Genomic DNA, 10,556 nt, shown 5'->3' with positions numbered 1-10,556 from the left:
AGTTGATTCTCTCCTTCCACCATTGGGTCACGAATCTCAAACCCAGGTTATCAGTTTTGGTAGCAAGTGTCCTTCCTTGCCGAGCCATCTTACTGTCCTGTGACAGTTATTTTGAAATACATTTGACGAGTACAGTCTTTCAAGTGACATTAGCAGTGACTTGGCATGTTAGGTAACTGGGCATATGAGGGTGACACGGGGCTGGGGCTCCCCTTTCCCTTCCCTCCTTCTGAGCTCTCTCCCTTCATACCCAGCTTTGTGGTCCCACACTAATCAGGACCCCTTGCTCCTCCAATCCTCAGAATGCATGTCTACCCCATCCTCCTCATCCCCTCTAGTCCACACAGAAATTTCTGGTTCTCAGGTGGGTTAAACAGCAAGGTTCTGACCCCAGAAGTCAAAGAGGGCTTAGAGTTCTAGCCAGGTCTCCAAAGGGCCTGGTTCTGTCGCCTGCCTTCAGTGGGAGCCAAACTTGGGGTGGGGGGGAGACAGAAACTTGAGGCTAAAGAGGAAGAGAGGAACTTGTGGGTGGTGCTGAATAGAAATGAGCAAGTCTCTTACTTCACTGCGGTTTCCTCCTGGGCTTTCTAAGCTTTCCTCACTCCGGTCTTCTGAGGCAGGAGACTACACCATCTCTGTGCCCCTTTATCTAGTTCAGTACAGAAGCCTAGAACCAGAGCCTGTGCTGGAGGAGCCACAGGGTCGCACAAGCCTTGCTCAGCTTCCCTCTTGTCCTTGGAGGACCCGGCTTCCTCAGCAGTTCACCCTGCACTGGCTGTGGGGGCTGCCTGGACCCTGCCCTGCCCTGGTGTCCTCTTCTCAGAGCATCCCTCCCTCCTTCCCTGCTTGCTCCCCTACAGCTCGAGAAGAGGACCTATGGCCTGCGAGGACACATACCTGCTATCCCCCATCCTGCTGGTGCTCCTGGCCTCAGGTGAGGACAGGGGACAAGAATAGAGGGAAGAAACCAGGGAGAGGAGAGAGAAGGGGTTGGGAGGTGTGAAAAATGGGTCTATTGGAAAGGCGGAACATATGTTGTGTTGTGGCCAGTGACTGGCTCTAAGCTGCATCCTGAGCATAGACACAAAGAGGTCAGTCCCTGAGAAGGGAGCCCATCTCCTAGCCCTGCTGTGGAGACTGGGGGACTCTCTGATCTGAAGGGTGTGTGTTTTCCTAGGCTGTTGCACAGAGGATGCAGAGTTAGTGCAAGCAATGGAGAGCCAGACCTTTTATGTGAATTGCCGGTATGATCACAGCCAACATGTCAACGTGAAGGTGTGGTGTCAGCAAACATCAGCAGGAGATTGTAAAGTGTTAGTGTCCAGTCTCAGCACAGAAGCTCAGCGGCCAAAATTCTCCATCCGGGACCATCCTGGCTCTCACTTCTTCACTGTCATCATGACGGCACTCACGGTGAGAAACTCGGGTCTCTATTTCTGTGGGATCCGTGACAATCGCAGAATGATCAGTGTTCTCAGAGCCATCCGCCTGGTGGTGTCAAGAGGTGAGCTTCCCCCCTCTATGTGGCTGTCAGCTTTCCTGTCACCAGGATCCAGAGTTGGAGAGGAATCTAGAAACTGTGTCTTCTAATAGCTGGGAACTGGGGCACAGGGAAGAACTCCCCAAGGCCACCTGTTGGTTCAGGGCAGAGCCAACCCTAGAACCCAGGTTTTCTGATCTCTGGGCAGTATTTACCAGTTACTCTAAACACTTTTGCTGCTGCTGCTGCTGCTAACAGAACTCTGTTTATTGAAGGATCTTGTTGTTCCCTCCAGCTGTCACAGCCATTCATTTTTGAACACCCCTTCCTGCAATCCCATCAGAAATCTTCTCTCCAGGGGTTCTTCTCCATCAAATGAGAGAGACTTCAGAGCAAATGTAGAATGTACTGAGAATGTGAACCAAGAGGAGACAGCTACACAGAGAGGCACACAAAGGGCTTAGTGGGGAAGGCTGGGAGATGCGGTCCTCGTCCAGGATCTGCTCTTGATGACTGAGAATCTCTGAGCTCTGGGAAGGTGGCCCAGAGGCTGCTGTTAGTGGCTTGAGTCTCTTGTGTATCTCATGCGGAAGACTGCAATGCCGGAAGGCTCTGAATCAGTCTTTCATGTTCATGTGCTCACAATTTGAACAGCTCTTCCCAGGGCTTTCCCTGCTGCAGAGATGTCCAGCCCTTTGGTTGTAGGGGGACCTAGAGGTTATTTCAGGAAAGCTTTGACCCAGGCACACTCCATGGAGGGGTGGCATTATGTATGACCTTTATTTATTCAGACACAGTGGACACAGGCCTGGGGAGATGGCTCAGCATGTAAAGTGCTTGCCCTGTATGGTTGTAGTCGTTAATATGGCAGAACCTAGAATTACCAGGGAGGCAGGCATCTGGCCTCAGCTGTGAGGGATTATCTTAGTTTGAGCTGGGAAGACCCATTCTAAAAGTGGGCGGTTCCATTCCCTAAGCTTGGGGTTCCAGACTCAGTATAAAAGGGGAAGTGAGTTAAGGGCATTCATTGCTCTCTACTGCCTGACTGTGGTTGCCCTGCAACCAGCTGCTTCCGGCTCATGCTGTCTTGAGTTCCTTGCTGTTATCTGCTGCACTCTGAACTGTATACTGCAACAGATTCTTTCTCCCATAAGTTATTTTGAACAGAGTGTTTTATCATAATTATGGAAAACCTATCTGAGTCACTGTGCAAGTTCAGTTCACAAATGCACATTAAAGACAAAGCTGGGCATGTACGCACATGCTTGCAATCCCAGCACCGGCGACATGGAGACAGGAGGATCCTTGGGGCTCACTGGCAAAGTCCAGCAAGTGAGAAGCCCAGCTTCAAAAATTAAATAAAATTAAATGGACTACACTAGAGTAAAGCTATATAAAATTTCCCTTTAGCATCCACATGTACACATATATACATGCACACACTCACACATACCCAAGTATATATACACATGCACACATACGCGTGCACACATATGCATGCACATGTATATATGCATGCATACATACACATGCACACATATACATGTATATATACACACGCATACACACATGCACACATATACATGTATATATGCACACACATACACATACTCACATATATACACATGCATACATACACCGCACACATACTGACATATATACACATACATGCACACATATACGTGTATACATGCACACATGTGCACCTGCATACACACAAACATGCACATACATGTACATAAGCACACACAGTTTAAAAAGAAGATTGCAGGCTGGGCAGATGGCTAAGTGATTAGAGTGTTTGCTGCTCTTACAGAGGACCTGGGTTGGTCCCCAGCCCCGTCTTCAGATGACTCACAGCAGCCTGTGACTCCAGCTCCAGAGGATCCCATACCTCTGTCTCCATGGGGGCACTGCACTCACACATCACCCCCACCACATACACATAAAGATAACAAAAATCTTCAAATGAAAGAACGCAGGAAGCCGGAGAGGCCTCATTTACAGTCACATGTGCTGTGGCTTCTCGGGACGTGACTCCAGCTCCATTCACAGCACAGCATGGCCTTTCTGGCGGGGCAGAGTCCTCACTTGCTGGTTCCAGAACCACGTGTGGGGTCATCCTCTTCCAGGGGCAGGAGCCTGGGGCTTGGGTGGGCGTGGAAAGACAGATGCTGTGCTCATTATGGTTTCTCACATCTTTAGCCCCATCCACGACCTCCTGGAAGACAACAGTCCTGACCTCTGTCACCAGCTCTGCCACCAGCCCTGTCATTTACAGGTACTGCACTCTGAGTCTTGTGTTTCCCCCACTCTCCTGACTGTAGTTCCCAACTGTCACCCTGACCGATGCCAGCTCTCACAGGACAGATGTAGTTAAATGGCCACTTTTGGTCATTTTATATAGGCCTCAATTTTCTCATCTGCAAAATGAGATCACAGTAATATTCCAATGTCTGTCTATCATCTATCTATCTATCTATCTATCTATCTATCTATCTATCTATCTATCATCTATATACTTATCTATCATCTATCTATCATCAATCTATCATCTATCTATCTAAAACCTATCTATCATCTATCTATCCTCATCCCTCTATCTATCTATCTATCTATCTATCTATCTATCTATCTATCTATCTTCTATCATCTATATATTTATCTATCATCTATCATCAATCTATCATCTATCTAAAACCTATCTATCATCTATCTATCCTCATCCCTCTATCTATCTATCTATCTATCTATCTATCTATCTATCTATCTATCTATCTATCGTGATCTATCATCGATCTATCTATCATCTATCTATCTATAACCTAGCTATCATCTATCGATCATCTATTTATCTTTTATGGTGAAGACTGAAACTGAGACTTCAGATTTATGGGCAAGAGTTAGGTACTGTACTCTCAGCCTTATATTTTCTATTTTGAGATTATGATTTCACTCAACATCTCAAGCTGGTCTTTAATTCACTCTATCATGCAAAGTGGCACTGAACTTTTGGTCCTCACACCTCAGCCCTCTGAGTGATAAAACTTGTGCCACCTGTGCCACCAGCCCAGGCTCTAGCTTGTTCTATGTCACAGGAGGCTGCTCTGTGCCTTTTAAGATGTTATCAGTGTCCTTGACAGTGCGTGGCCAGTAGTACAAGATCCCTGTAGGAAGGAGGCTGGAACTGGCAAGTTCAGGGTTGAAAAGGAAGTTAGGGGCAGAAGACTGAAAAAGAAAAGGAGCAATAGCTTGTGACATTTTCAGCGTTCCCCTATGATGGAGACCGCAGGACCTACAAGGCAGGCCCACTGCACAGTGAAGCTGTCCCCTGACCAGCTGAGCACGGGACCCCAGAAGAGGCTGGGTTGTGGGAGGGCCTGTGGGAACTGGAGGCCTGGGGAACAAGGTTCTCTGGCAGGCAGTGTTCTGGGCTCTGGCTCTCCTCACCCCGCTAACCCTTCTTCCACAGCCCTCCGGATAACTGGATGTGGAAGGGCATCATTGCTGGTGTGGCAGTGGCCGTTCTGCTACTGCTCCTATTTGTTGTCCTTGTGGTCCTGTACCTCAGGAATGCTCGAGGAAGAGCCCAGAAAGGTGAGCCCATGTTGTTTGTTTTCCCATCAAGGAAACTGACCTGAAAAGCAAAGTGTCCAACTGGCTCCCTTTCCCTTCACAAGGTGGCAGACCTGGTGGTCTTGAATGAGGGGGATGCGGTTGAAGGGACCAGTTCCTCATAGCCTTCAGGTTGACTTACCTACAGGTGCCCCAACTCCCCACCTATTTGCTAGGATTTTGGATCATATACTTTTTCATCTCAATTTTTAAAATTATTTTATTTCATGTGTATGGTGCTTTGCTTGCATGTATTTGTAGGCACCATGTGCGTGCCTGGTGCCTATCAGACCATCTGGAACTAGAGTCACAGAGAGTTGTCAACCACCGTGTGATTGAACCTGAGTTATCATGAAGAGCAGCCAGTGCTCCAAACTATGGAGCCACCTCTCCAGTCAACTTTGTGATTAGGGACTTGCTAAGTCTACATAAAGAACTTTTGGTTAATGATATTGAAGTACATGTTTATAACATTTAAAAAATTGTCTTTCTCAGGATGAGGAAGGAAGTGCAGAGATGTATGCAGGTCAAAATGTAGAGATGTATGTAGTCAAAGTGGAGAGATATGCATGTAATCAAATGCAGAGATGTATGTAGTCAAATGCAGAGATGCATGTAGCCAAATGCAGAGATGCATGTAGTCAAATGCAGAGATGTATGTAGTCAAATGCAGAGATGCATGTAGTCAAATGCAGAGATGCATGTAGCCAAATGCAGAGATGCATGTAGTCAAATGCAGAGATGTATGTAGTCAGGGTACAGAGATGCATGTAGTCAAAGTGGAGAGATGCATGTAGTCAAATGCAGAGATGCATGTAGTCAAATGCAGAGATGTATGTAGTCAGGGTGCAGAGATGCTTGTAGTCAAAGTGGAGAGATGCATGTAGTCAAATGCAGAGATGCATGTAGTCAAATGCAGAAATGTATGTAGTCAAGGTGCAGAGATGCATGTAGTCAAAGTGGAGAGATGTATGTAGTCAAATGCAGAGATGTATGCAGTCAAAGTGCAGAGATGCATGTAGTCAAATGCAGAGATACATGTAGTCAAAGTGGAGAGATGTATGTAGTCAAATGCAGAGATGTATGTAGTCAAATGCAGAGATACATGTAGGTCAAAAATACAAAATAGTAACTATGCAGATTGAATGAGACAATGGATTTAATGTACAACACAAAGATCATGGGTAAGAATAATACGTCATACCCTGTATTTCGACCACATGAGTGGCTTATTACTGTTCTTGCCAAAGTAAGGATACGGGTGTGCTGTTAGGTTTTTCATTGTCAGCTTGACCCACGTAGAATCACCTGGGAAGACAGTCTTACCAGAGAACTCTCTAAACCAGGTTATTCCGCGAGCATGGTTGCAGCAGGAGGGGATTAGCATGATTGTTAGCTGATGCAGTAAGCCTACCATGCAGGCAGCACCATTCCCCAGGCAGGGGCTTGTAAAGAGTGTAAGGAAGGAGTTAGCTGAGAGCAGACAAGCAGAATGTGTGTCTTCTCTTTGTTCTAGCTGCTTGAGTTCTTCCTGAAATGATGGATTGTAACTTGTAATTGTTAACAGATGAGCCTTCCCTCTCCTGAGATGCTTTTATGTCAGGGTGTTTGTCTTGGCAACAGGGATAAAAGCAGGCCAATTCATTGTTCTATGCTATTAACCATCTTATGTATTCAAAATCTTATAATATGTAATGTGTATTATATATACACATTTCAAAGTATACACAATAATGTTTCCCTTTGTGGTGCTAAGAAAAGAACCGAGGCCCCAGGCATATTAAACACACACTCTACCACTGAACTTAGTAAACATTGAGGGGCTTGGGTATGACTCAGTTGGTAAAGTGTTTGCTGTGTAAACATGAGGACCTGAATTTGACATCCGGCACCTTTATAGAAATCAGAACGCACAGTTGTACTGCCAGCCTTGGCGAGGTGGAGACAGGCTCACCAGCTTCATCATCAGATTCCCAGAAACAGCAAGTGCAGTCCCAGTGGGAGACTGGGACAACAACGTGGACAGCTCCTGAGGAACAACACTCAGGGTGGTCCCTTGGCTTCTATACACATGTGCACACACTTACACATGCCCATGAACATGCACCCCTCACACTTACATACTTACACCCCCAAAAGTGAACGTGGTACAAGGAAAAATTGTCTTCCCTCAGGATTTTTATTTTTTAAGGTTTTTTCCAGACAGGGTTTCTCTGTGTAGCCCGAGCTGTCCTGGAACTCACTGCGTAGACCAGGCTGGCCTCGGATGTAGAGATCTGCCCACCTCTGCGTCCTGTGTGCCAGGATTAAAGACTTGTGACACCTCCACACCCAGCTTTCTTCCGGTTCTTGAGGGATTTGTCAGTCTTCCAAGTTTTGGGTTTTAGCACTAATCCCACATGAACTCCGTGGCCTTCAGCTGGCTTCTGCCTCGTTTGCTGCTTTGTTCTGCCCTCTGTGCACACACATTTGTTCTCCATGCGCCCTCCAGACAGTTCTGGACAACAAGGTTTGACTGTGTGAGTGGAACAAGAGCTCCTGGAGCTTGGGAGTGTTGACTTTTCAAGCTCTATAAAAAATCCTTAGGGAAGAGAGAATCTCAGAATTCTATATGCTTGGTTTCCAAATGTCATGCAATCAGTTCAGTGGGTCACTGTGACATTTTAGAAAACAACATAGGATCAGGGACATGCCCAGACCCGGCACACATATTCTGAGTTTTCATTTAGAAGTGTGTGTGAGTGTGCACACGGGGGTGAGTGTGGGAGGGTGTGTTCATAGGAAATGATTACCCTGAGGGCTTTGACACAAGACACTAGAAAGCCAACCTCTTCCAACTGTAGCCCCACCTCTGAACAGACCGTACTTAAGTCTGATGTTAAAATACGGAACTTGCAGTGAGTGACCTGAAACTGACCAGGAAGTTGACTGGGTTTCTGCAGAGCAGACACTGGCAGCCAGGCTATCAGGGTTCCTAGAATCCTCCAACACTACTTAGTGCTGAGTGCTTGGGAGCTCCCCAGGCAGAATCCATTCTTTTGATCAAGACCAGGCCTCTCCTCCATCAGGGTCCCAGCCTGGTGTTGCTATGGGAATTGGGTGAGATGATACGTGGGACATCCCCTCACTAACTTTCTGGTTTCCTCACAGTTGAGAACGAACGTCACAACATCTATGAAGAATTTCCAGGTCAGAAGGAGGAAACCACTGTAAGTAGGAGTGACTCTCCTCTGGGACTAGGGGACCCTAGCTTTCCGGTGTGCACCTGTCATCGTGAGCTGTGCTTTCCAGTGTGCACCTGTCATCGTCAACTGTGCTTTCCAGTGTGCACCTGTCATCATGAGCTGGGCTTTCCAGTGTGCACCTGTCATAGTGAGCTGTGCTTTCCAGTGTGCACCTGTCATCGTCAACTGTGCTTTCCAGTGTGCACCTGTCATCGTGAGCTGGGCTTTTCAGTGTGCACCTGTCATGAACTATCTTTCCAGTGTGCATGTGCTTTTGTGAACTGTCTTTCCAGTGTGCATCTGCTGTTGTGAACTGTCTTTCCGGTGGGCATCTGCTGTTGTGAACTGTCTTTCCGATGGGCATCTGCTGTTGTGAACTGTCTTTCCGGTGGGCATCTGTCATTGTTTATCTGCTCTGTGTTCAGTTTCTATTTGCTCTAAGCAGTGACTGCTCATGTCCTTATGACCTGTTTATGTGTTTCCTTTTCTATATTTCTTGTGCTGTGTTCCCAAACTCAAACAAGAGAGAGAGAGAGAGAGAGAGAGAGAGAGAGAGAAGAGAAGAGAAGAGAAGAGAAGAGAAGAGAAGAGAAGAGAAGAGAAGAGAAGAGGAGAGGAGAGGAGAGAAACAGACAAAGATTAGATGGGGGGGGGGATTTGGTAGAACCAGTTCTTGACCATCACCTTTATGGGAGACAGCCTTTCCTGTGTCTTAGGACACAGCCAGTCTACAGACTAGCTGCCACTGGTCCAGTCACTGAGGGAAAATGTGATGAACCATGTCTCCTAAGTCCTCCTGAGGAGTGGGTTGTGTGGGTAGCTCTGTCTCCCCTGCAGACTCGAGACTCAATACTAAAGACGCCAAGAACTAGAAGGCTCCAAGGCCATCTAAGCCAGCTCTTTAGAAACTAGAATCGATTCCATGAAGTGAGTCTCTAACAAGTCCCTTTAACTCAGCCCTCGTCCAGTTTGAATGTGCACAAGATTCACTTGGAGAACTTGTTGAAAAGTTCTTTGAAGGTTATGGTAGCAGCATTTATGAGGCTGAGGCCAGATAATCTCCAATTTCAAGCCAGCTTGGGCAACCTAATGAAATCCTGTTCACAAAGCTTGGGGCTGTAGCTCAGTGGTAGTCTTTGCCATGCAAATGCAAGACCCTGTGCTCCATCAGCAACATTAAATATATGCAGATTAATGGTATCTTATTCCCTACCACCAAGCTCTATGTTTCATGGATTTAGAGTGAACCTTGGTTCCTGTTTGGAGCAGGATCTTGGAGAGGCCAGTGCTTGTCGGCTCAGTGGCAGGAAAGGCAACTTTCCACACCACTCCTACCCAGAGTCTCTGCAGGTCCATGGCCACATCTCATATCTTTGTAAAGAAAAGGATTATTTATTCTTAGTTTATAATTATGAGTGTTTGGTCTACATGTATGTATGCCATGTGTATACGGTGCCTGAGGTGGTCAGAAAAGGGAGTCAGATCCCCTGGACTGGAGCTAACAGACCATTGTGAGCTGCCATGTGGGTTGTGGGAACCAAACCTAGGTCCTCTAGAAGAGCAGCCAGAGCTTTCAACCACCTACCCTATCTCCAGCCTGTTTTCCGGTCCTGTCCCTTTGCCCTGTTCTGGTGACTCTCGGGCCACTGGTGACCGCAGTTGCTCCTCTATCAACAGACGTCTGTTTACTTTGATTCTAGGACGTCAATCAGCAAATCCTGTCCACTGAGGACACGGAGACCATTTGCTATGCTTCCCTCATCCACCTCAACCACGCGAGCCCTCAGGACTCCATCTCTAGCAGTTCCCAGCCCTACCAGAAGCCCTCGCCTGACCCCCTTCTGTCTGTGGAATATGCTAGCGTCTCTAGAAACAGACTCCAGCCAGCCAAGGCAGCTGCCCAAGAGGTGGAAACCAGGAACTGAGGGCTGAGCACACAGGGCAGAGCACACAGGTGTAAAGCTGCGTCTCAGCAGAGGAACCACTTCCTACAGTGTAGATGGTCTCAGACTATTGGAGCCACACTTTCTTCAAGGAAGATGGTGAACAGTATGATGGAGAGGGCTTGTGGGCCCCTGGTGGCTCCGCTCTGGCGGCCTAGGGCCAGTGCTGCTGGGACAGTCTACGTGCATAGAGACCTGGGCCAGCGCCTTCGGTGACTCTCACCTCCCTTCCTTCGGTGACCACCACTTCCTTCTCCACTGGCTCTTGAAACCCAGGCATATTGTATAAGTTCT

At 47.3% G+C, this 10,556-nt stretch overlaps 1 protein-coding gene across 1 annotated transcript; it reads left to right on the top strand.

Annotated features, from left to right (window-relative positions):
- The first annotated feature begins 876 nt into the window (after positions 1 to 876).
- Positions 877 to 10,244, top strand: LOC130862017 (CMRF35-like molecule 7). Its single transcript, XM_057751385.1, has 6 exons — positions 877 to 934; positions 1,178 to 1,504; positions 3,686 to 3,761; positions 4,953 to 5,077; positions 8,246 to 8,304; positions 10,020 to 10,244. The coding sequence occupies exons 1-6, from the start codon at positions 877 to 879 to the stop codon at positions 10,242 to 10,244; spliced, it is 870 nt and encodes a 289-aa protein (XP_057607368.1).
- Positions 10,245 to 10,556: the final 312 nt, after the last annotated feature.

This window comes from Chionomys nivalis, chromosome 19, assembly GCF_950005125.1.
Source record: "Chionomys nivalis chromosome 19, mChiNiv1.1, whole genome shotgun sequence".
NCBI classification, from domain to species: Eukaryota; Metazoa; Chordata; class Mammalia; order Rodentia; family Cricetidae; genus Chionomys; species Chionomys nivalis.
This window is presented reverse-complemented; position numbering and strand designations above follow the sequence as displayed.

Excerpts from the sequence above, each read along its gene's own strand:
- LOC130862017 (XM_057751385.1), top strand. The coding sequence starts at position 877 with ATGGCCTGCGAGGACACATACCTGCTATCCCCCATCCTGCTGGTGCTC. Across the intron at positions 3,762-4,952 it reads ACCAGCCCTGTCATTTACAG|CCCTCCGGATAACTGGATGT; the intron begins GTACTGCACTCT and ends CTTCTTCCACAG. Across the intron at positions 5,078-8,245 it reads TCGAGGAAGAGCCCAGAAAG|TTGAGAACGAACGTCACAAC; the intron begins GTGAGCCCATGT and ends GTTTCCTCACAG.